Source organism: Enhydra lutris, unplaced genomic scaffold (assembly GCF_002288905.1).
Source record: "Enhydra lutris kenyoni isolate GAN:26980312 unplaced genomic scaffold, ASM228890v2 scaffoldscaffold38, whole genome shotgun sequence".
NCBI classification, from domain to species: Eukaryota; Metazoa; Chordata; class Mammalia; order Carnivora; family Mustelidae; genus Enhydra; species Enhydra lutris.
This window is the reverse complement of record NW_019154122.1, coordinates 4,143,833-4,168,776: the sequence shown is the minus strand read 5'-3', so window position 1 is coordinate 4,168,776 and position 24,944 is coordinate 4,143,833. Positions and strand designations below refer to the sequence as shown.

The 24,944-nt window shown below is 40.6% G+C and overlaps 1 protein-coding gene across 7 annotated transcripts in view; it reads right to left on the bottom strand.

Annotated features, from left to right (window-relative positions):
• LOC111154599 (ubiquitin specific peptidase 48) overlaps positions 1-24,944 on the bottom strand; it is a 94,054-nt gene that overhangs the window by 30,386 nt on the left and 38,724 nt on the right. For 3 of the 7 annotated variants that reach the window (XM_022514273.1, XM_022514279.1, XM_022514281.1), the window contains 7 exons: positions 20,803-20,982; positions 16,276-16,404; positions 14,636-14,785; positions 10,249-10,446; positions 9,017-9,131; positions 7,797-7,927; positions 4,660-4,731 (listed from right to left, as the gene is read on the bottom strand). In XM_022514273.1, coding sequence (XP_022369981.1) covers positions 4,660-4,731; positions 7,797-7,927; positions 9,017-9,131; positions 10,249-10,446; positions 14,636-14,785; positions 16,276-16,404; positions 20,803-20,982 — 975 coding nt within the window. The remainder of the gene's footprint in view (positions 1-4,659; positions 4,732-7,796; positions 7,928-9,016; positions 9,132-10,248; positions 10,447-14,635; positions 14,786-16,275; positions 16,405-20,802; positions 20,983-24,944) is intronic. The other 4 variants (XM_022514274.1, XM_022514275.1, XM_022514278.1 and 1 more) reach the window with 4 other exon arrangements.

The window sequence follows — 24,944 nt, the reverse complement described above, 5'->3', positions numbered from 1 at the left end:
ATGCTTAACAACTGAGCCACCCAAGCACCCCATGTCCTATTATTTTAATAACCGCCATGACTGAACATATCTGAATCCTGCTTATGACCTCACAATCACTAATTTTTACTTGTGGTATATGAATTTTTAGACTTGTATCCTGTAGTAAGTATCACTTTCCTAAATTTGAAAAGAAAAAGCCAATCAATGAAATTCATCCTGGAGCAACATCTCTCAACACAAGATCAAATCAGCCATGAGAGATCAAATTCACCAAATATACTGGATAACCTAATCCTCAAGGATTCTTCCAGTAAAAAACAGGAATCTAGTAAACAATGAGTTCAGACTGTGTATAAATATCCTCACCCACAAAATCTAGATCTAAACTGCCCAACTGCAAAGCAAATTGTGCAGTAAGAAAGGTTTAGGGACACCTGGGTGGCTCAGTCAGTTAAGGGTCCACTTTTTTTTTTTTTTTTTTAAGATTTTATTTATTTATTTGACAGACAGAGATCACAAGCAGGCAGAGAGGCAGGCAGAGAGAGAGGGGAGGAAGCAGGCTCCCTGCCAAGCAGAGAGCTGGATACGGGACTCAATCCCAGGACCCTGAGATCATGACCTGAGCTGAAGGCAGAAGCTTACCCCACAGAGCCACCCAGGCGCCCAAGTGTCCATCTTTTGATTTCAGCTCAGGTCATGATTTGGGGGGGGGGGGGGTCCGGGGGGAATTCCAGTTCAGCAGGGAGTCTGCTTCTCTCTGCCCCTCCCCCAGCTCATTAGCATGCAGATACTCAAATAAATAAATTTTATTTAAAAAAAAAAAAAAAGGTTGGGGCGCCTGGGTGGCTCAGTCATTAAGCATCTGCCTTTGGCTCAGATCATGATCCCAGGGTCCTGGCATGAAGCCCTACATCAGGTTCCCTGCTCAATGGGAAATCTACTTCTCCCTCTTCCACTGCCCCTGCTTGTGTTCCCTTTCTGGCTGACTCTCTCTCTCTCAAAGGAAGGAAGGAAGGAAGGAAGGCAGGCAGGCAGGCAGGCAGGCAGGCAGGTTATCCACTTAAATACAAAATGAACTGGGTAAAAAAGTTTGATGCATACATAGCATATGCAATAAATACTGAACTCTATGGCAGTAGTAAATCTCCTAATGGAATATAATCCAGTGATTAACTCACATAAATCTCTGATGTATTAAATATACACAGGGCTTTATAGATATACTGGGATTTTACAGGAAAAATATGCAAATTTGTAATAAGGACATCCAGATAAAAACAAAATTCTCAAACTGGATTTTCAGTGCCTCCTAAATAACATTAAAACAGAGTAAAGGGATTTTTATTTATTTGACAGACAAAGATCACAAGTAGGCAGAGAAAGAGGAGGAAGCAGGTTCCCTGCTGAGCAGAGAGCCTGATGCGGGACTCGATCCCAAGACCCTGGGATCATGACCTGAGCGGAAGGCAGAGGCTTTAATCCACTGAGCCACTTAGGTGCTCCAAGGGATTTTTTTTTTTTTTTTTTTTTTAAATTCTAAGTATTTATTTGAGAGAGAGTGTATGTGTGTGCGGGCATATGCGCATGTGGGGGGAGGGGCCGAGTAAGCCCTCTCTCTGGGGAGAGTCCCAAGTCTGGGGAGAGTCCCAAGGAGATTCCCTACTGCATGCGGAGGCCAACACCCAACACTGGCTTTGATCCCACAACCCTGAGATTATGACCTGATCCAAAATCAAGAGTTGGACACTTGCTTAACTGACTGAGCCACCTAGGCGCCCCCAGAGTAAAGGGATTTTTTAAAAAATTTATAAAATCATGATGATGGATAAAGAGAACACTGCGGGAGCCGTGCCAACAAAAATTTTTGAAGCTTAAGAGGAAATGGATGGGACACAAGAAAAATGAATTTTAAATTGGCAAAAGTCAGGAAGTAATCAGATTCACTACATTGCAGAAGTGCCCCCCAGTGACCCAGGAATTGGGAGCGCACAGAAGCACAGATGGTATTAAAAAACAGGTAAATGGACCGCAAGTCTGTACTTAGGAGGCAGTAAAATTCTCAGTCCCTTCCTCATGCTCTAAGCCACTCTATCCACAGAATACCACAGGCTTCTCTGACAACACGCAGCCTCAGGCCCCTGCACCGGGGAACAAGGTGCACAGATGAATGTGGGCACGAACTGAGATGGAGTTATGTGTTTCCACACAGAAGGCAGAGGTTCCCAAACCTTCTTGTCTCTCACGACCCCAGAGCTCTGACAGTCCAGTCAGCACTCTGCAAGCAGGAAGATGGAAGATGCTTATGGAAAAGGCCTAAGAGCAGATCCCAAGCAGTGGGAATTCCCCAGAGCAAGAGGCCAACCAGGGGCCGCCCAACAGCAAGCATGTCATCAGCAGCCTCAGCGCCACGCACAGCACCCGGAGAGCCTCTCACGTAACAGAGGAGGTCGGGCCCGCACAGAGGCAGGTTGAGGTGAGAGGTCACAACGCTGGAGACAAAGTCTTCCAATGTGCCAGAAATGAAAGAAAAAAGGTAACCTACAAAGAATGGCTTTGGACAAATGGTACACTGAAAGATGCAATTCCTTCCGGGTTTTGACAGAAAATAATTTCCAACAATTATATACCTAGCCTTTGCAAAACTACCCCTCAAGGGTACCCCTCTTTGTGACTCAGTTCACTTACTCCTGAGTATGATGGATGTGACAGTAATACGAATACTGACCACTCGGGGTTGTTGTAGAGGCTAAATGAGTTAGTATCTATACCCTTACAAAACAGACAAAAAACCAAAACAAAACAAAGTTAACAACAACAAAAAACTAACGGACACACGGTCAACATTCAGTTCCTGTGTACTACCCTCTTACTACCAGTAGTGTTCTACTACCACCACGAATGAGCTTTAATATAAACCGAATGAGTGAAGTGGGTTTCTAAGTAAGGTCCAATATCCTGCACCTGAAAACCTGGGTCCCACAGACACACAGTTCACTGAAAAGTGAGGGCCACAAACACAATCGCTGAGAACCATCCTTTTAAACTACTAGAGAAAGTAGGGGTGCCTGGCTGGGTCAGCGGGTGGAGCATGCGAGTCTTGATCTCACGGTCGTGGGTTCAAGCCCCTTGCTGAGAGTACAACTTACGTAAAAAAAAAAATAAAATCAAATTCAAGGTAAAGTATAGCCACGAGTTGACATCAGGCTAAAGACCTAAAAACCACCTCTTGTGCTCAAATTTTCAGCTGAGGAGTACAGCACAAGTCCTGAAATCACATTCAGCTCTGCCATGCTTTTTGTCACAACTGTGATCCTGAAATGACAAGATGAGACAAGAGGTGGGAAGACTGAGCAAAAGTCAGTGAGCCAAGGCTTAAGATGAGAGTCTGAGTTCTGACAGTTTCAAACAGCTGGGGGGCACCGAGCAGGAAAGTCAGCGTTGTGTCGCAGAGGCCTCAACTCTCAAAAGGGAGGAACGTACCCCACTGTCTGCATCCTTGCTGTGATGGTTAAGGGAAAAGAAAAGCTGGTATGAAAGCGTCACGAGAACAACTGATGTACTCTTGGCTATTCACTTCACCTTCTTCTACTCAACCTGCCAACCACACACAAGGTCATGTCCTCTCTGCATCTGTGTTCCTCCTATGCATTACAGTGCAAGCCAGGCCAGCTGGGAGGCAAGGTGATGGGACAGGAAGGAAAGACGGCTTTGTGACCCTCCCCGCGAGACGCAAATCCACCGAGACGCAAATCCACACCCCAAGATGACTTCCCCTCCCAGCTGTATGGCCAGTAAACAAGTAAGCACAGTCCCTCAACGACTCCGTGAAGTACAGTGCAACAATGTCCAAAAGGTCAGCATGCAAGTATCATTCGAGTGACAACTATAATCACTAATGTCCTCAAGGACTCCGGATATAAAAGGACTTGTGTGCATGTGGGTAGGCGTTGAGATACCATGCATTGGTTCCTAATGAACTGGTAAGAGCTGGATACAGTCGGGGATGGGGTGGGGGGTGGGGACACTTATGCATAAATGGCTTTGAGAAGCAAATGCCTGTTTGACTTTCACAGCGCTAAACCGTGTCTCATATACAATCAGTTCCTTGCAAAAAGTTACTTACTAGAAGTGAGCACTCCCTAAGAAAAATAATACGCAACCAGATACACCGGATAAATAAAAACCTGGAAATTATTATTAGGAGTACACAGCACACGGCAGCTGGTCATTAAATGACAACGAAATAGCTGGTCATTAAATGAAACCAGAAATAGCCCTGATAATATTAAAATGTATAAACACTGTTGTGAAAATGTTCAAGTAGTGCAAAGACTCACAGTCATGGGACACAACTGAAATTCTTCCTTTTAACTCAGATAGTCCTTCAACGTGGCAAGTGGCAAGAAAGTTTCTTCTGTAAATATGGGAAAAATCCTATTTTGCATTTTTTTTTTTTTTTTTTTTAAATTTCTTGCAAGGAAAGAGCAGAAGATATGAGGGGTACTAGCGGGAAATGAAAGAAACATTTATGACCAAGCACAGGCTAGAAAGCCAGCACTCCTACCCTGACTGCCGTGTCTGGGCCTAACCCCTAAGAAATGCAGCGAAACTCTGAACAACACATTTATGATATGCTAACATCAGACAAGCAAGGGAAGACGTATGCTTCTAGCTTACCATGTGGACAAAGAATGTCTTCATTAAAATTTAATTCCTCCTCCTCTTCTTTTCTTTCTTCTTTTGATTCATCTAATCAAAAGAAATACAGATAATAACCACTCTAGCTGTTATATTTGAAGTTCAAAGTAGCAGAGAGATATGACTGGGCACAATTTTGAACAAAGAAAACTTAAAACATTCTGAAAATTAGACCCAAGTGATTCCTACCTGCTACTGTTAGGAAGTGTTATATTTCTTTCCCTTAAAAGGGAAGAAAAATATCTGAATGGCAGTTTTCCTTTTTTCAAGATTTATATTATGCAAGAAAATGTTCCTTTTTTCAAACTGAAAAATACTTTACATATCTTTCCATTAATTCTAGTCAAGCTATTCAGAATACAGGATCATAAACCAAGTTAATCACCTACATGTCATTTTCACCCACCTATTCTTTCAGGGGTTGAAAAGAAAGCTTCAGAAAAGACTAATGAGAAATAAGGACTTAACCTTTAACATGAAAAATATATATTAACAACTGAGCTTTTCCCGTCACCATTTCTCTTCCAATATTCATTTTTCCTATCTGTCTACACTGCGTCACCATGAATTTGTAGTTGTGTATACCAGTTACACGGTCACATAGAAAGTCTTAAGTCTAAGGAGATTAGAATAGTTATCCATGGGTTTTAGTTTAAGTACATAAGACATTTAAAGAATATTTACTAACCATTAAAAAGCTCAGTAAAAAACCAGGCATAGGAGGACGCCTGGGTGGCTCAGTTGGTTGAGCGGCTGCCTTCGGCTCAGGTCATGATCCCAGTGTCCTGGGATCGAGTCCCACATCGGGCTCCTTGCTCAGCGGGGAGCCTGCTTCTCCCTCTGCCTGCCATTCTGTCTGCCTGTGCTTGCTCTCTCTCTCTCTCTCTCTGACAAATAAATAAATAAAATCTTTCTATTAAAAAAAAAAAAAAAAAAACAGGCATAGGAACGACACTCTATCACAAACACAACAAGAACTTCTTAAATAAAGGACCATGGTTGATCTCAATGGTAATTTTGAAAGGCAAACCCCTGACACTGCTAAGTCATTTTTCATATATCAGACTAGTAATAGCTCATGTGAAAGGTTTATTTTTCATGTTGATAAAAGCATGGAAAAACAAGCCTGTATATACTTTCTGGAGAAAATTTACCAATACGTATCAGTACATGGCTATTATAAATGGTTATAATTCTCTGATCCAACCATTTCTGGGAATTTATGCAAAGATGTAGGTACAAGCATATGTAAGGATGCTCACTTTATCTGTTCTTATATATTAATTGTACAAAACTGAAAAAAAAATCAGTTAAATAAATAGAATACATCCATACAATAATGTATGGATTCCTTCAGCCACTAAATAAGAAGAGCCATATATTCTAATAGAGGAAAATGCACGACTGCACCTATAGGACTGCCATTATTAAAAGACAAAATAAAACCCCATTTATAGTGATTATATTTGTAGAAGGGCTTCCAGATTTTACTTTGTACCTTCTGCTCTGCTTCAAGCTCTTAAAATCTCTGAATGGAGGAAGGGGGAGAAGAGAAGCATATTACTCTCAAACCAACATGAAAACTATTTTTAAGCTAGGCCAACATCAAGATACTGCCTATTATGGCATCTGACTTGACTTAAAAGGAACAATCACTCGGGTGCCTGGCTGGCTCAGTTGCTGGAGTGTGTGACTTGATCTCTGGGTTTTGATTTTGAGCCCTGTTAGGTGCAGAGATTACTTAAAAGCTTTAAAAAAAAAAAAAAAAAAAAAGACCACTAACACAAAGAAGTTTAAAAGAGCACCAAGTAAATATTTAACACACCGTGTCACATGATGCTACTAAAAATAGAGTTTTCAAATGACAGAACAATAACACTGAAACTAAGGTTAAGTTCATGAATTGTACAGATTATTTTTAACCGAAAGGGAAAAAAAGGTCGAATCCAAAAACATTAAAAATCACAGCCTGAAACAAATAGCGGCTTTGAGGTTTTTATTGTCTTATAAAGTAAGAGTTGCTGAATTACTGTGTTGTACACCTGACAGTAATATAACACTGTGTGTTAACTTCCTTCAAAAAAATAGGGCGCCTGGGTGGCTCAGTGGGTTAAGCCGCTGCCTTCGGCTCAGGTCATGATCCCAGGGTCCTGGGATCGAGTCCCACGTCGGGCTCTCTGCTCAGCAGGGAGCCTGCTTCCCTTCCTCTCTCTCTGCCTGCCTCTCTGCCTACTTGTGATCTCTGTCTGTCAAATAAATAAATAAAATTAAAAAAAAAAAAAAAAATTTAAAAAAAAAAAAAAATAATAATCCTAGTCCATTTATTAAAATAAAATATACAAAAAATTAAAAGGTAGTGATATGGGAAGAGCCAGAATATTCAGAAATTCAGAATATTTCAGTAAAAAGGCTAAGAATATGAAAAGATAATTTTTTAAAAATCTATGTATGTGATCCTAATAAGTGGATAAGAGAACGAGGTGAGACAACTGCTTGAGGGTCACTAATTGTGCCTGAACACACTGATCAAACCACTAGCTTCTAATTTAAACCTACAAATAATTTTTAGAGCCTTAATTCCCCTTGTATCTTGTAAAACACTGATTATAAAATTCAATTTAGTGGTTGACCTATATTAACATAATTTCCTACTTGAAAGCACAGCTTCAGAAAACTCAGCAGAATTTAAGAAAATACTATTCATAAGCTGCCTTCTCTCCTGGATGAAGAAATGCAGAAGTACAGGGTCACTTTATTTGCCAAAGGCAGCCTGTAAATGGGGCAGATAATCTATAACCAAACATACTGAGCTGACAATATCCTATGCGACTGGCAGCAGACTCACCTTTCTTAAAAATTTTAGTCTGCAGCAGAATTAAAAAGAATTTTGCCTGTGATTAACTAGAGCGACCAGGAGGAAAAAGGATGCCAGGGCACACAGAACGCCTCGCGTGAGCTGCTGAGCCCTTGCTCAATTTCAGTATAACTTAAACAATCTTTTTATTTGTTCTGAGACACTTGAGTGCTTCTGGTTTATTAAAAATGGCTTCTGAAATTGCACAGGTGGGAATTCTGCAGTGCCGCCCATGACCACCGACACAGACTTTTCACATTACCTTTATTCAAGGTGTTGCCGTTCATTTTCCCATTGCTTTGGTCTACGTCACCGTCTTGTTCATCTAGTTGTTCAAGAGCAAGCTGACGCCAACTGCGCAGGGAGGATTTCCCTACCCAAAATCCATCACTGCTGCGGAAGAGAGACCATGTGAAATCATGCAAGTAACATTTCCTAATGCCCTCCCCCTTTACATGTAAAGGTCATGAACGAAAATGAATTACAAACATTCGAAATTTGCTACCATCCACACAATCTTTTTAAAGATTTTATTTATTTATTTGTCAGAGAGAGAAGAGAGCGAGCGCAAGTAGGCAGGCAGAGGCAGAGAGAGAAGCAGGCTCCCTGCTGAGCGAGGAGCCTGATGCGGGACTCGATCCCAGGACCCTGGGATCATGATCTGGAGCCAAAGGCAGCGGCTTAACTGACTGAGCCACCCAGGCATCCCCATCCACACAATTTTTAACCCAGTCCCATGTTTTGGCCATTTTCACTCTTCACTACTGAAATGCGGGTATCTCAGATTCTGTTTCTATCCCAAGTCTTACCTGCTTCCTCAATTACATTCACACCAAACACAACCCAATGAGCTACTTTCCTTCCCTTGACTACTACCCCGAAACACGTGAACAGCCGCACCTTCAAGCGTACATACAGGTCCTCACATACAGCCATGTCTATACACACAACTAAGGAGTCATGAGACTATTTGGAGAATGACAAAAACCACAAACTAGGTTACTCTTTATTTGGAAAATACAGAACAGAAGTTAAACCTAGCTATAATAAGCGCCATTAATAAATGCCACCTGAGTTTATTGGTTCCTGGGTCCAGAGGTCCGCTAGGGAGTGGCGCTGGGTTTTTCTGCCAAGGATGCTCCTCTGGGTACCATTTAATACACTCCAGCCTCTCTAGAGGGACACCCCCACACCTGAACACGCACTAACACACCGCCTTGGTCTGGTTAGACCTCAGATCCGTACCTCTGCTTCTACCTTTCTGATGGATGGAATACAGTCACAAAGGCTGGGTGACTCGCCTTTGTTCATCACAGCCACAGTGGCGATCACTGCACAGTCTAACCTCCCTGTCATCCACATCATTACTCCTCTTTCTTCAAAAAACCCTAACTGCTATTGTCTCTAGGTCACAAGCCATTTGGTTGTTCCCTCTTACAACTATTTCGGTTTACTGTCAACAGTATACGCTGTGTAACATACCCCTTGACCGTTGCCTTCAGCAGATTATTCACGGTTTTATAATCTTCATTCAGTTGGCTCTTCAGACGCAACACACGACAGCGTTCTACCACACACTCCTTACACAGGGCTTTCACTAGAGGTGGGAGAGAGGGACAGCAAATGAAGTCTGTTTGTGCACATGTTACCTGTGAGCAAAGTGTCAGGACTTCACAGAACACAGAATTTTAAAGCAAAGTCACAAGTTTTGACAATAGGGAAAGCTGATCTATGGCCTGAATTATTTAGGTGGTACAGATTTCAAGACAGCAAAACTCGTATCCGCATAAAGAAAGAACAATGAGAGCTGAAATGTTGTAATATGCTAAAATAGCCTATGCCATCAAGTATAGTATTCTACAAGGTTTAGACACATATTTTATGAGACTAGAGTTAAATAATTGAGGCTCTAAGTTGGGGGGGGACAACATATCTGGGACCTATATAACGTTAATTGAGAGCTTCATGTCAGTATGAAATACTGGGACACTTCAAAGCACAGAACACTAACAGGGAAAAAAACCCACCAAAGGCCAGTTTAAAACTCACAGCTGTAGGAATTCTATGAGATGTGATTCTTTGAAAGAGCTTATCACTGCTCAGTTCACTGATCATGAATCAAAAACAAATTTAGAAAGCAAAACTCCAGATGTTTACAAGAGAAGGCCTGGGCCACGCAGTTAAATGCCAGTTTTTATGCAGTAAGTTGTACACATTCAGAGAACAGCATTTAATTTAGGAAAAGAAGGGAGGGTGATCACGCAATTTCGTTTTTGTAGACTCACCATAGGTTGGAGGTGGGGCTTATGCTGCCGATAAAAATAAAATGTTTTGAGGAGAGACAACCAGAACCAAACAGACTACGGATACTATGTGGTTATATACAGCTCTATAGTCAAAGCAGAATCAAGCAGCTTCCATTCGCATGCTTAGTAACCATCTAAGTAGATGTGCCATCAACCAGACCAAGGTGCAAGTACCTGAAGAGTACTGAACAAAGTAACAAAATACTACCAGATGGTTTTCTCAGAAGGAAAGTCTGTCAATGAAAAGTGAGGTATAATGCTACATAACTTCTATCTTTAGCCAATTCTTTCTGCAAAGTATACAGAACATTCGGACCGGCTGGCACAGTCTGGGTCAGATGATCACAGAGACCATAGGGTGAGGACTTCATGAATTACTTCGTACGCAGAGAAGACACTCTGAATTACCAGTGAGTCTTGGTCCTCCCCCGTATCGACTATAGAAAATGTCAGCTGCATATTCCGATATTCTCTTCATAATTGAGATCTTGTCGGGGTGAAGCTTGTCGTGGGAACACAGGCAAGCGTGATTATCGATAGGCTTGGTGGGTGTTGATTCATCCAACCACTTCTGCAGCCACTCAAGAGAGACAAATTCATAGGGCTCTGAGGAAGAAAGGAAAGAGTCTATGTATTTTTACCGTTTTTTGACTAAGTGATATATTTGTTTTCCTCAAAAGACAATGCAAACTCTGTCCAAAGTTAGCAGAATCAGAAGCAACACTGTTCAGGGGAAATGTTCGGGGACCAAGACACAAAGCTCCATTTAACTACCCCTCTTCTGGTTCAAGGAGCTGTGCACGATAGGGACGAGTTGGCACAGGGCCCTATGAGATCGGCTGGTATTATTAACCACATTCCACAAAAGAGGCATCCACAGAGAGAAGTGTCTTGCTTGCCAGCACAGCAGAGCTCTGATCGGGACACCCACCATGGTCAACTACAAAGCCATGCTCCACGCCAGCTCGTAAAGCACATAACCTTATTCCCTAGCATGTTTATTTCATAAATGATTTTCATGAACACTTTTCACCAATATGTGATACACATGTGGAACTGAAAATGAAACATCTGAGTTTTAAGTTAGAGATTAACCTCATCAGCTATAACGGTTTATAAAAGCCTGGTTTCAACCACTGAATTTTTCTTCATCCAAGAGGACACTGTCAATTGTAACATACTTGATTCCCCACCCCAAACCATATCATGAGCTATTCCTTACATTATTATGTTATTATCTCAAAAAACTAAGCTATTTTAAACAAATTTCAGGATGAAGTACACTAGAATTGAATTGCTACTGATTTTGAAGTTGCAAAAATTAAGATAAAAACCAAACCACCTCAAACTGAATTTTCGTTTGGGAAAACTGAGTCCACGAGTTCCCTAAAAGTCAAAATTAAAGACAAAGGACCAGCTTTGATTACTTACAAAGATCTCCAGTGAGTCCCAGCATAAAACATAGAAGAAAACATACAGAGATTGAATTTACGTATTTGTATTATGTACTACTTCTGATGAGATCTGAGGGGATAGACAATTCAACTCAAAGCCCATTTTGACCACTTTTATACTACAGGTCTAGAAAACTAATTTCCATCTCCAGTTTAGTTTGAAACATTTCAATTTTTACAAAAACAGAACTCAGCATTGTCGCATCCCTTATTTATGCTAAGACTGTACATTGTCAACTAAGAGCCTTCTGACTGGTCATCCCTAATGCCGCTACAGAGAAAGAGCTCATGACTGCAAGTTGAGACCAAGGTCTAATCCAAGTTCTGCCACCAAGGAACTGAACTTGAGCAAGTCACTTAAAACTCTCTATGCTTTAGGTCTTTTATTTGTAAAATGAAGGTAATAATACCTGCCTTCTACCTACCTCACAGGGATGTTGTTGAATGTAAAAGATAAGATAAGTGAAGCATTTTGAGCTTTTTGGAAGAAAAGAGATATAGAAAAGTTAATCATACATTCACAAAATATATATAAAGAGGAGACCTTAACATTCAGTATAGATAACATGGTCGTGGCACTTTACAATATATAATGGTGCCGCTCATTAAATTTAAAATCCCTCCCAATTTTATTTGCCATTTATCAGGTTGAATCTGCCGGGGACAGAGTACACTGGGTATCTTAAGAATGCAAAGACAAATGATCTCTATCCAAGAAAGGAAAGTGAACGTTTTAGCATATCTCTTCTTTTCCCAAATACAGTCACACAGATTAAAATTTGTATTGATCTAAAGGCCATCAAAGGAGGGAAAACACAACTGTGACAAAGAGCCACATTCCAGAATAATTTGGTGGGTGTTCTCATTTCCCAGAAGAGCAGACGACACGTGCTATGGCTAACTGAAGAATGCAGTAAGGATCTCACCCTCACCAGAACAGCAATCTAGGAAAACTGCATGTGCACAAAGCACGCCTGCCCAAGGGCTGTCTGACAGGATTCAAGGTCCAGGGCGGCCATACCCCTGACCCGTACGACAACAACGAGGCTCAAAGGCAGTCTGTCAAGACAACGTGCTCCAATCCCCTACCAGAGTCCCACAGAAAATGTCCAAGTGAAGCATATTCTGGTTTTGAGCAGTTTCATATGAATTAAATGTAAGATATGAAGATCAGAAAAATCGTATCTGATTTTATAGTAAGAGGAGGAAGAGAGCAGGCCGGGGATTCTGATATAATATGGTATTATTAATTCTGGCCATTTTCTAGATTCAGGGTGCCAGATTTAGTATGCTGGAGGACCTGTGGGAGGAAGAGTAACTGTGGTCATAGGTCTCTCTTTCTCTCATTTTCAATCACTGTTACTATAAAGAACTGTATCAATCTCTGTCAAGAGTATCCCTGGGATCAGGGATGAGCTCAAGTCTCAAGGTTAAGGCAGATTTGCTTCTGGAAAGTTTTTAAACTACATACAGATGCTTCCGCTCTAGACAAAGACTCATGGCAAGTTCTCTAGGACTTGTGATCCAGAAAAGCACCTGAGCAACACTTTCAAAGGCACAGGTCATCAACCACCAAAAAAGAATGAGACCTCTATTTGCCAAGGTGGAGATACCAGTGTTTAAAATCTCAGCATTTAGCCAAACAGGAAAGCATTTGTTAAAATATTTACTAAGGAAAATGTACATTTTGGTTAAAAGTTACTTCTAACTTTTTTTTTTTAATGCTGGATTGAACATTAGACATTTTCTTTGGGTGAGTTATTAAAAAAAAAAAAAGGCCAAGAAAAACTGTGGCATCAAAAATATTTGGAACACTCCACCTAGAGATAAAATTTGATTATTTAGAGGTAATTCATTTTAATAAAAAGGGCCAAAGGGTTTGTGCTCCCAATGAGGCTTGTATTTTAGGTAAGCGACTCTTCTTTAAATAGGTTTACAAACACAGGTAGGATTCAGAAAATGCTTAGCAAAGACTTGGATTGGCAGCACAAAACCATGGTCATCTGCTTTGGGATTTTTCAACATTTTAGCACAACACAGATTTTCTACCATGTAAGTTTACTGCAAATGGGAAAAAAAATCATAAAGTTCATAATTTGTAAAAGTACTGATAAAGAGCCATATTCTAAGAATGTAAGCACAGGTTCTTCTAGACTAAACGAAAACAGCCAAGAGAAGCCCAAGTATTAAGCACAAGTGTTAACCTGACACATCCAATCTTTGGGTGATGCAGCAGTTTTAAAGAGTGGTTCAAAAATGGCATTTTACTTTAGATTCAGTAAGTCCCATTCTCTCGTCCAGTGAATGCAGGAAACTGGGGAATACAGTTCAAAAATAGATTTCTAGGTCTCAACTCTTTTGAATAAATTTAGAGATTTGAATCATACTCATTTCCAAATAACTTCCAGTAAAATAAGGTCAGTCTAGCACTTTAGAATCATCCCAACCCTTGGGACAGAGTGAGAGTAGCAGGTTACAAAGAAAGGTCAGAATCAAATAAGATGTAGTTCAGAAAGAACTTTTAAGAGCTATTCTTACAGATTTAGCAATTTATATTCATCTTTTGTTTAAAGTTATGCCAGTAATAGAAAATTAAGATATGAAAAAGACAAAACCACAAGTACAATTATGCTTGAGTATTTATTTTCTAAAATTAGGATTGAATTGCCTCTCCCTTACGCAGGAACTGGGCATGGGGAATTCTGTCTATGAAACGACAAAGACAGCTTATCATTACTGGTGGCACAGTAGCCTGGAAAAGTTGGGATTTTCTTTCTAAGGCACTAGGTAAACTTGCATTAAACATACACAGTAAAGGGATGAGCTGGCTCATGTGGGATAATTCTTAAGAAATTAGGGGTCAGCAGAAAGCTCTCCTATTCTTAGCAGAATATTTGATATTAAATTTCAGATCAGTCTACCAGTATCATAAAAACAGCATTCATAGAAAAGAATGCCGGTTAATATGGCCAGGGCACACACTGTGCAAGGAAACAACATAGTCAGTTGCTTCCATAGTTACCCAATCAGATCTTTTGTTAAGAACAAATTAGTATCTTACAAAACAGAAACGTCTGTAAGACTTATATATACGCAGAGCGCTGACCTAAACCTTGTAATTTATTAAGAGCTTCCCGTTCTTAAAGTACATGATAAACGAAAATTCTAAGGAATGCTACACATCACACTGTTGCTGGTTTACACGGTAATTCTGCAGCGCTTCAGCGGCACGAGTAGGGTATAGGAAAGGGTTGGGGGCAGGTTCGTTCATATACATCTGCGAACATGAAAGAGACAAGGCACGTCATGGCAACAGTGCTGTCCCAGAATATCTTACAGACCAGCTCCAGCAGGTAACCTTTGGTACAGCTCCTTAACCTCTTCATGTTTAGCTTTTCCTTTGTCCACACTCTGCTTGCGCATCTCGGCCATTTCAATACACCACTCCTCAAATTTGGAATTATCGCGATCTACCAGCTCTTGAAGGAAGGCTTTCCAAACAGAAAATAGAAAAAAATAATGTTTTCCTGTTTTCAAACACAAAGAAACACACGGATCTCTGAATTATACCAAATACTGGCTAGGATTCTGGTGGCAACTTCCTCCTGAGGTCTCCCTTCCTGGGACAGAACTCCACCCTGAAGGCGAAAGTAAAACTTCCAGGAGCCACTAGAATAATACTGGCTGATGCCCGACCTGGTTCTGCATGTCACCAGCCAACTGGAGCCAACAAATGGCTCAGAAAATACCACTCAGAACTGAGGATGCCACAGAGCACAGACAGAATTACATAAAATGACAACTGAGGACGGCCCTCAGGCCGGTAGCAACTCTTCTTCTTCTTTTTTTAATTAAGTAGGCTCTATGCCCATCGTGTGGCTCAAAATCACCACGGAGATCAAGAGTCGCAGGCCCTACCACTTGAGTCAGCCAAGCAGCCTACAACTGTTCCTTTTAAAAAAACAACCCATAAAAATTAATTAAAAGTGGCTAAAACATATTTGTATGCTTTACAAATTAAACCAAGTAAATCATAATGGCTGATTTAAACCAAGTAAAACTAAATGGCTCTTTAAATACATGCTTTGCAGGGTGCCTGGAGGGCTCAGTGGGTTGGGCCTCTGCCTTCGGCTCAGGTCATGATCTCAGGGTCCTGGTATGGAGCCCTGCATCGGGCTCTGCTCAGCGGGGAGCCGGCTTCCCCGCTCTCCCCCACCTGCCTCTCTGCCTACTTGTGATCTGTCAAATAAAGAAATTCTTTTTATAAATAAATAATGCTTTGCTTACCTATAGAATTTAAACTGTTTTTGCTTTTCTTTCCGAGGGGAGGGGTCAGTGAAATCGTTCTGTTAAAGGCTCCTTTATTTTGAAAACTCACCACTTTTTTTTCTTAAAGAATTCATTTTTGGGGTGCCTGAGTGGCATAGTTGGTTAAGCGTGTGCCTCCTGGTTTCAGCTTAGGTCATGACCTCATGGGTTATGAGACTGAGCTTCTCGCTCAGCAAGGAGTCTGCTTTAAGATTCTCTCCTCCTGTCCTTCCGCCTTTCATGAGTGGACTCCCCCCGGCCCATGCAATGCTATCTCAAATAAACAAATATTTAAATAATTTCTACACCCAACGTAGGGTTCAAACCCACAACACAACATCAACTAAGCCAGACAGGTGCCCCCAAAACTCATTATTTTATTTTTATTTTTTTAAGTAGGTTCCATGCCCAGCATGGAGCCCAATGTGGGGTTCCAACTCATGACCCTGAGATCAAGACCCGAGCTGAAATCGAGTCAGATGCTAAACCAACTGAGCTACCCAGATGCCCCAAAACTCACTACTTTAAAGCAAATATGTGACTACATGTACTTTTACCAACATTTACCATATGCAACGAACCCATCTTGACAAAAGCAGTAATTTCCTGTCATTGACCTGTAAGCATGATATTTTACAGTGTTTGCCTTATGGATTCTTGGAAAATGGCTCACCTGGTACCTGAACAGCTGTGGTGGGTTTTTCTTGAGTTTGTAGTCTATATACCAACATATACGCATTTCGAGAGCAGTGAGTTCCTTTGCCACACTTGGGTTTACGTGTCTGGGACTTAGAAGGTTCTGCTGAGGTGGAGAAACGAAAGGTAACGAAATTAGAATGCCTTTTGTCGGTCCATGCTTTGCAGGAGGGGGGCAGGGGGAGGGCCACAGAACACAACTCCCACAATACACATTTAAGATATTTATTCATTTATTATTTTTTAATTTATTTTTTAAGTGGGTCCACACCCAGTGTGGAGCCCAACACGAGACTTTAACTAATGACCCTGAGTTGAGATCACGAGTCAGATGCCCAACTAACTGATCCAACGAGGCACCCCCACACTTAAGGTACTGTAACAGAAATCTAAAACACTAAAAGGCAGGGGCGCCTGGGGGGGCTCAGGGTCTTGGGATCAAGCCTCACATCGGGCTCCCTGCTCAGCGGGAAGCCTCCTTCTCCCTCCTCCCACTCCCCTTGCTTGTGTTCCCTCTCTGTCTTTCTGTTAAATAAATAAAATCTTTTAAAAAACTTAAAAAACACTAAAAGGCAATACAAATTCATCATGCTCTTTGGATGTCTGAATATTTAGACACATTTACTATCCTCCCCCCCCCTTGTGTGCCACATTCCATTTTTAAAAAGACGATAAGTACTATTTTTCACAAAGACAAACCTAGAAGCAGAAAACTGGTCTTACTGCAATGAGTTTATTTTAATGTTGGTCTTAGATTCTAAAAATAAATCCAGATTATTTTATCACAAACTGATGGCTCCCTGAGAGGAGAGGGCAGGCTGATGGGTTAAATGGGTGGTGGGGGTTGAGGAGTTCACTGGTGTGAGGAGCGCTGGGTGTTATATGCCAAGTTTTGAAATGCTATACTGTGCACCTTAAAATAATATAACCCTGGATGTTAACTGGAAAAAAACAAAAATTTAACAAAATAGTATGTTCATTAAAATGCTAACAGGCATAAAGATTAGCTGTGAATTCAGTAGCAAGTAGAAATATTAAGTGTTTTGCAGGTCAAGTTTATCACATGAACATGATCTTCAAAATGGTGCTGAGTATCCCAGGGTAACCTTCCAGGGGATGACGAGGCTTAGTTCTGGGAAAATCAACGACCAGATCTTCAATTCACTATGTTCTTTTCTAAAATCAACCCACCTCAATGCTATGGTTCCACTCGTGGTTTCTGCCTCTCCTTTCTCAGTTATCCTCCCAGATCCAAAAGAAAGATATAACCTCTCACCCACAGATTAATAAAGTTTTAGCCATGTAATTAGAAGAGATGTTTACAAGAAAATTTTGCTTTGTTCCATTCAGATATTTGTTAACATACTGGTACTGATCGATTATGTGGTGATATTTATAAATTTTTTTTTTAAAAGCTCAATGTAGGGGTGCCTGGGTGGCTTAGTCGTTGGGTGTTTGCCTTTAGTTCGGGTCATGATCCCAGGGTCCTGGGATAGAACCCTGCATCGTATCCCCTGTTCAGCAGGAAGCCTGCTTCTCTCTTTCCCACTCCCATTCCACCTACTTATGTTCCCTTGCTTTCTGTGTCTCATCAGATAAATAAAACCTTTAAAAAAAATTACAAAGTTCAATCCAAAAGAACTTTTGAATTATTTAGAGATTTATGGTTACAGAGATCTTTAGTCCATTAGAACAAAATCCCATACAGTCAGTTATAACATAAATACTAGCGTGGGATAAAGGTTAAGGGTTAAAAATGTCCTGCTCTAAAGACCCATCCACAAGTGTCTCTTGAGAAGTTGATACTGTGTTACTAATTTCATCTGGACTCTCTTAAAAGAGTGATGTTACAGTTTCACTATTTATGTCAGAAATCACATTATTTGTAGCTACTTAAAATCATGATAAAAAAATATTGGATTTTAAAATGTTCAGGGAAGGGGGTGCCTGGGTGGCTCAGTAGGTTAAGCCTCTGCCTTCGGCTCAGGTCATGATCTCAGGGTCCTGGGATAGAGCCCCAAATCGGGTTCTCTGCTCAGCGGGGAGCCTGCTTCCCCTTCTCTCTCTGCCTGCCTCTCTGCCTACTTGTGATCTCTGTCAAATAAATAAATAAAATCTTTAAGGAAAAAAAAAAGTGTTCAGGGAGGGACACCTGGGTGGCTCAGTCAGTTAAGCAACTGCTTCTTGGTTTCAGCTCAGGTCATACTCTCAGGGTTTTGAGATTGAGCCCTGCGTTGGGCTGCATACAGAACCTGCTTGGAATTCTCTCCCTTTCCCTCTCCCCCCGCCCCAGCACTTTAACCCAGGCACCCCTCTTTTTAGAATTTTAAATTTTAAAAGTTATTTATTGTTTAGGGGTCCCTGGGTGGCTTAGTGGGTTAAAGCCTCTGCCTTCGGCTCAGGTCATGATCCCAGGGTCCTGGGATCGAGCCCTGCATCGGGCTCTCTGCTCAGCAGGGAGCCTGCTTCCCTCTCTCTCTCTCTCTGCCTACTGTGATCTCTCTATGTCAGATAAATAAAATCTTTAAAAAAAATTATCATTAAAAAAAAATTTAGGACTATTTATATATGAGAATACTAAACAAAACAGCCTTAGCAATGCTTTTAATCCTACAATTCTGAATAAAATTCAAATAAACCTCAGTTAAGAACAGTTAAAGCCACATCTCAGTTTTGTTCCCAGAAAGATTCTCATAATTAAAAAGAGGAAAAAAATATATATATATATATATGTAAGTGGGGCGCCTGAGTTAAGCTACTGCCTTCAGCTTGGGTCATGGTCTCAGGATCCTGGGATCGAGCCCCACATCGGGCTCTCTGCTCAGCAGGGACCTGCTTTCCCCCACCCTCTCTGCTTCCTACTTGTGATCTCTCTCTCTGTCAAATAAAAATATATATATATATATATATATTATTTTATATACATATATAAAATATATATATATTATTTTATATACATATATAAAATATATATATATTATTTTATATACATATATAATATATATTATTTTATATACATATATAATATATATATTATTTTATATACATATATAAAATAATATATATTTTATATATAATATATATTTATATATATTTTATTTATTTATTTATTTATTTACACACACACACACACACACAGAAGCAAATGTTAAGAACCTCAGTATTAAAGTCAGAGTAATATAGCTGAGTATCTATAAACATCGAAATGTGATTTAATTTTTTGTAGTATTTTCTATTTTTTCTTATTCTTATTATTAACATATATTATTTGTTTCAGGAGACAGGTCTGTGATTCATCAGTCTTTCACAATTCACAGAGCTCACCATAGCACATACCTTCCCCAATGTCCATCACCCAGGAATCCCATCCCTCTCATCCCCCTCCACTCCAGCAACCCTCAGTTTGTTTTCTGAGATTTTCTGCGATTAAGAGTCTCTTATTAAGAGACAAACTTCTAGGATTAAGAGGTTTCTCTCCCTCTCTGGTTTCTTGTTTCATTTTTTCCTCTTTCCCTATGATTCTCTGTGTTGTTTCTCCAATTCCACATATCACTGAGATTATAGGATAACTGTCTTTCTCTGACTGGCTTATTTTGCTTAGCATAATACCCTACATGTGATTTAAAAATGGGAACTACCTCTACAAAATTATGAAAACATGTTTCCTCTTAACATCCACAGAAAGATTCCCCATATGCACTAAAAGCCAACTCGAACGGCCATGCTCCTCCCTCACACCTTGAGAAAGTGGATTCGATTCATTAGGAACAGTGGCAGGGGACAATCCTTTTCTCGTACTTAGACCCCATAGTCGAAACCTCACTCAAAAATGACAAACAATAATAAAGCGATGAGAAGCTTGGCCAAGATAGCTCCCACTGGAAGAACCATTCACTTCTGCCGGGAGTGGGAGTAAGTGGTTATTCTGGGCCAAGAACACGGACATGGTAACAGCTATTCACCAAGTACTCCTGATGGCAGACCTCATCTCTACAAAACAAGCAGCTCACTCCAGAGAGGCACTGCTCACATTCCAGGGATGGGAAAAGACACTCAACAGGATAGGCACTGTTCTCAAGAGCAATGGTGCCCTGCTAGAGCTAGAGCTACTTCCCCAACATGACCCTCCTAACCCAAAGAAAAGGACTACAAATTCTACTATGTTCAATCTACTGTTCATCATTTTAAGCTTGATAACCTGCTATCCTCTCCCCTTTCCATCCCTGTTCCTACCCAAAATTAAACTGGTTATTGAATATTTGCCTTCAAACTGCACTGAAACCATTACAGAAACCATCTCTGGGGGAGGAAAAAAAAAAAATTTTTTTAATTCAGGCATTGCTAATAAACGATGTTCAGAGACTTTACGTGTGTTTAAGAAATGCAAATATCCTTGCTAATCCAGAACCCAATCTTGGGCCTTAAGATTATCACAAAGATTTCTAGTTAAAACAAAAAAAAAAATTTGTATTTTAAAAGGGCACTCACAACTTAAAGGTTTTACCTAGATCTTCCTCAATCCCTAGTTGTAATTTCTTCCCCTCCATCTTTTCTATGTCTTCATCGTTAAACTTATACCATTCACCGGACTGTGGATCTTTCACATGGGCAATGTAGTGGCCAGAATATGCACTCACTCCTCTGTGTATAAGGACTGCACTGAGTTCATACACATAGGACCCACCTGGAGAAAGAAAAAGGGAGAAAGTGAAAGACAGTATTTCTTCTTATATCCCGAGTCTGAATTGTAATGATTAAAATTGTTTACACATCTGAGAAAATTCAAAACATGTCACCTAAAACAAAACAAAACAAAAACGTGACACCTAAGATTTAAAAAATTCAGTTTTACAGAGTAATGTAAACACATCTTAAGCAGCTACCGCATTAACTCTCCATTTCCTCTGCAAAATTTACAGATGGAAAGCAAGCTCTGACGTTCTGAGCACCCAGGTCAGGGTTACAAAGCTATTCTGTTGTAGGCCTTGCCCTTCTGCAAGCTAGCTGAGCTATATGCTGTTCCTATTCTTGCCACAAAATTACTTACACAAACTAACGAGATGGAGTGTGAAACTAAAAAGCTATTGATTCAAAAAAAAAAGAAGAAAAAGAAGAAGAAGGAGAAAAAGAAAAATGTTTTAGGAACCATTGAAGGTAAGTCATTAAGAAAAATTACTGTCAAAATAGGTGCAGGCCCAGGTAACTGGAAACAACCAGGAGAGAAAACATGAAAAATCTACAATGATTCTGAGCTCAAATTTCTTTGTAAGTATTTTTAAATTCCCATTTCACTTTAAATAACCAAACACAAGTCATAGCCTATATATTATGCATGTGGTTTATGCAAGAGAAGACTTTACCCATACATCAAGATATCAGCAAAGAATGAATACTGACATTTCCAGATACAAGTTGAAAAAAATCTGTTAACTAGGTACAGTGGGGAAATTACATATGTACTGGAAAACATCACTTCTACACATTAAAAATCAGAAACCAAATAAAAAATTCATTAGCAACCCTACAATATAGACGTAACCACTATTAATACTGTAATAATAAATTAACACTATTAATTGCCCTATTAATACTGAAACCCGCAGGTTTTTCTAACAAATCATTAACATCTTTCCACATCCTTAAATGTTCTTCTGGAACATATCATAAGGTCTAATACATCGAACCACTCCCATATTGGACATTTAAACCAGTAGCATTTTATTAAAGTTAAACAATAATTACTACCTTTTTGGCAGAATAGTCTTTGCATATATCCTTGACGATTTCATCAGTGTAACTTCCTTCAAACTGTAAGAAGTGAGTCACAAGGCAGAGCCACTCACTCATTCAACAAACATGCTGCACACTTTTAGGAACACAGGACTATAGCAGCTGAGTAAAAGGAGAAAGTCTCTGCATTCTTTTAGCTCAGTGGGGGATTCAGTAACACAGATTAACACCCACCTGACGACCCTAGCTGAAAATAATTTAAAAAAATACTCAGATATGGACACCTGGGTGGCTCAGTCGGTTGGGTATCTACCTTCAGCTCAGGTACTGGGACGGAGCGCCACACAGGGCTTCCTGCTCAGCAGGGAGTCTACTTCTCCCTCTCCAGCTCTGCACCTGCCCACTGCTCATTCTCGCTCTCACTCCCTCTTGTTCAAATAAAATCTTTACCACCACCCCCCCCCCCGCAAAAAAAACTCCAGGGGCAATAACCAGCACACAATCGAAGATAACCAAATACAGAAGAAACACGGCAACATTAAAAGAACCCACCCAGACAGCAAAAATTAGGCTGCATAAAATTCCAACATCAGTCAGGGATTATGAAATTAGGCTTTCTACGTTTCAAGAAATGAGAAGCTTGAAAATCTATTCAAGTAAAAGAAAACCATAGAAAGTGACACAGATTTGAATCAGAGGAAGTATCAGTACTTACTTTAAGGGTAACTGGACTAACTGATGCAGTTAAAAGATCTAGACCAGAATTCAATTTTTTTGGTATAAATCTGAAATTCCTCAATATAAGAAGTCTGAGAGGCAGGCAAACACATAGCTAGGATGGTGTTTTTCTCCAGCTACCTTCAACCATCAGCCAGATGATGGAGCAGAGGAGGGAGACAGTGCAAGACTTTGTCCTGGGTTAGGGTCACCCAGCACCATCCCAGGAGGAAAAAGGGAAACTCAACTATGATGTTTAGGGACGGAAACTTACATCGTGAAACATTAAAGCAAGCAAGCAAGCAAGTAAATAAAATTAATAAAAGTAACAGAAGAGACTGCCATAAAAGCCAGATTAGAGCCTATGATAGGGGAGGGGCGGGGGAAGGGTCTGTTACTGGGAGGGGCACAAAAGAGACTTTGGGCTCATGGGAAAGTTCTGTTTCTTGAGCTGGATGTTGCTCACGCAGATGTCCACTTTGAAAGAATTCTGCAAGCCATGCATGTTTGTATTTTGGACTCTTATGAATATATTAAATTTTATTATAAAAAGTAGGATAAATGGGTAGAGCAACATATATGGTGCAGACAACGGCAGGACAAGGAAGTGTGTGCCTCCCCCGCCCCCAACCCTGTGGGTGGTTGTGAGAGGGTGAAGACAAGACCACTGAAGCAGACAAGTAGGAAAGAGCGCCGACAATATGAGTTCCTCATAGTATTTCCTAAGTTAAATGATCACGATAAGCCAAAAAAATAGAAGCAGTAACCACGACTGTATTACCAAGAGACAACACAGACATTTTCATACCACGATACCACTGTTCACCTGAATTTATGCTCATCCATTCATTATACTAACAACTTCAGAATTCTGGTAGTTTTATTTTTTTTTTTTTTTAAAGATTTTATTTATTTGACAGAGATTACAAGTAGGCAGAGAGGCAGGCAGAGAGAGAGGAGGAAGCAGGCTCCCTGCTGAGCGAGAGCCCGATGTGAGGCTCGATCCCAGGACTCTGAGATCATGACCTGAGCCGAAGGCAGAGGCTTTAACCCACTGAGCCACCCAGGCGCCCCTCTGGTAGTTTTATTTTAAAAGATTTATTTATTTGTCAAAGAGAGACAGAGAGCACAAGCAGAGGGGGAAGCAGGCTCCCTCTCGAGCAAGGAGCCCAATGTGGGACTCAATTCCAGGACCCCGGGGATCATGAGCTGAGATGAAGGCAGATGCTTAACCGAATGAGCCACCCAGGTGCCCTGTTTTTGTTTCTAATTAAGTAGGCTCCACACCCAATGAAACTCGTGACCCCGAGAACAAGAATCACGCTCTCTGCCCTACACTGGATATAGAGATTTAGTCAAAAATAAAATCTTAAGGGTGCCTGGGTGGCTCAGTCAGTTGAGCGTCCAACTCAAGATTCTGGCTCAGGTCATGATCTCAGGGTTTTGGGAATGAACCCCGTGTCTCTCTCTCCCTCCCTTTCTGCCCTTCCCAACCCGCAAAAGCTCTCTCCCTCTAAAAATAAAATCTTTCAAAAATTATTTAAAAACAAAAATAAAATAAAAGCTTATTACAGGGGCACCTGGGTGGCTCAGTGGGTTAAAGCCTCTGCCTTCGGCTCAGGTCATGATCTCAGGGTCCTGGGATCGAGGCCCGAATCGGGCTCTCTGCTCAGCGGGGAGCCTGCTTCCTCCTCTCTCTCTGCCTGCCTCTCTGCCTACCTGTGATCTCTCTCTCTCTCTCTGTCAAATAAATAAATAAAATCTTTAAAAAAAAAAAAAAAGCTTATTACATTTAGTCACCACACTAAGTTTAACTATTTCTATAGGTTTTTTGACCTACCAAGTCTACTTCCTAATCGTCTGGTCTTCCTTACCCTACAAACTGGACAAATACAAAATAAGCTTAGTAACGATAAGAACTATGCAAAGTCATGCAGTGGAGTCAAGAAAAGTGCTAATTTTACACCTATGTTTCTGGCCCCTGAGACACCACTAGGCTATCAGACATCTCTAATTTCAAACAATTACCTAACAACGTAGGCAGGAAGCAAATCACTACATACGGTGAACTACAGTTACGTTCATTCAGTCAAATAAAACAATGACCAAGTCCAAGAGCAAAGTCTCCAGCTGGTTTCTTCCTCCACCGGGTGCAAATCTGAAACTACGGCACTGATGAAACACAGGTTTTTAAAGCTC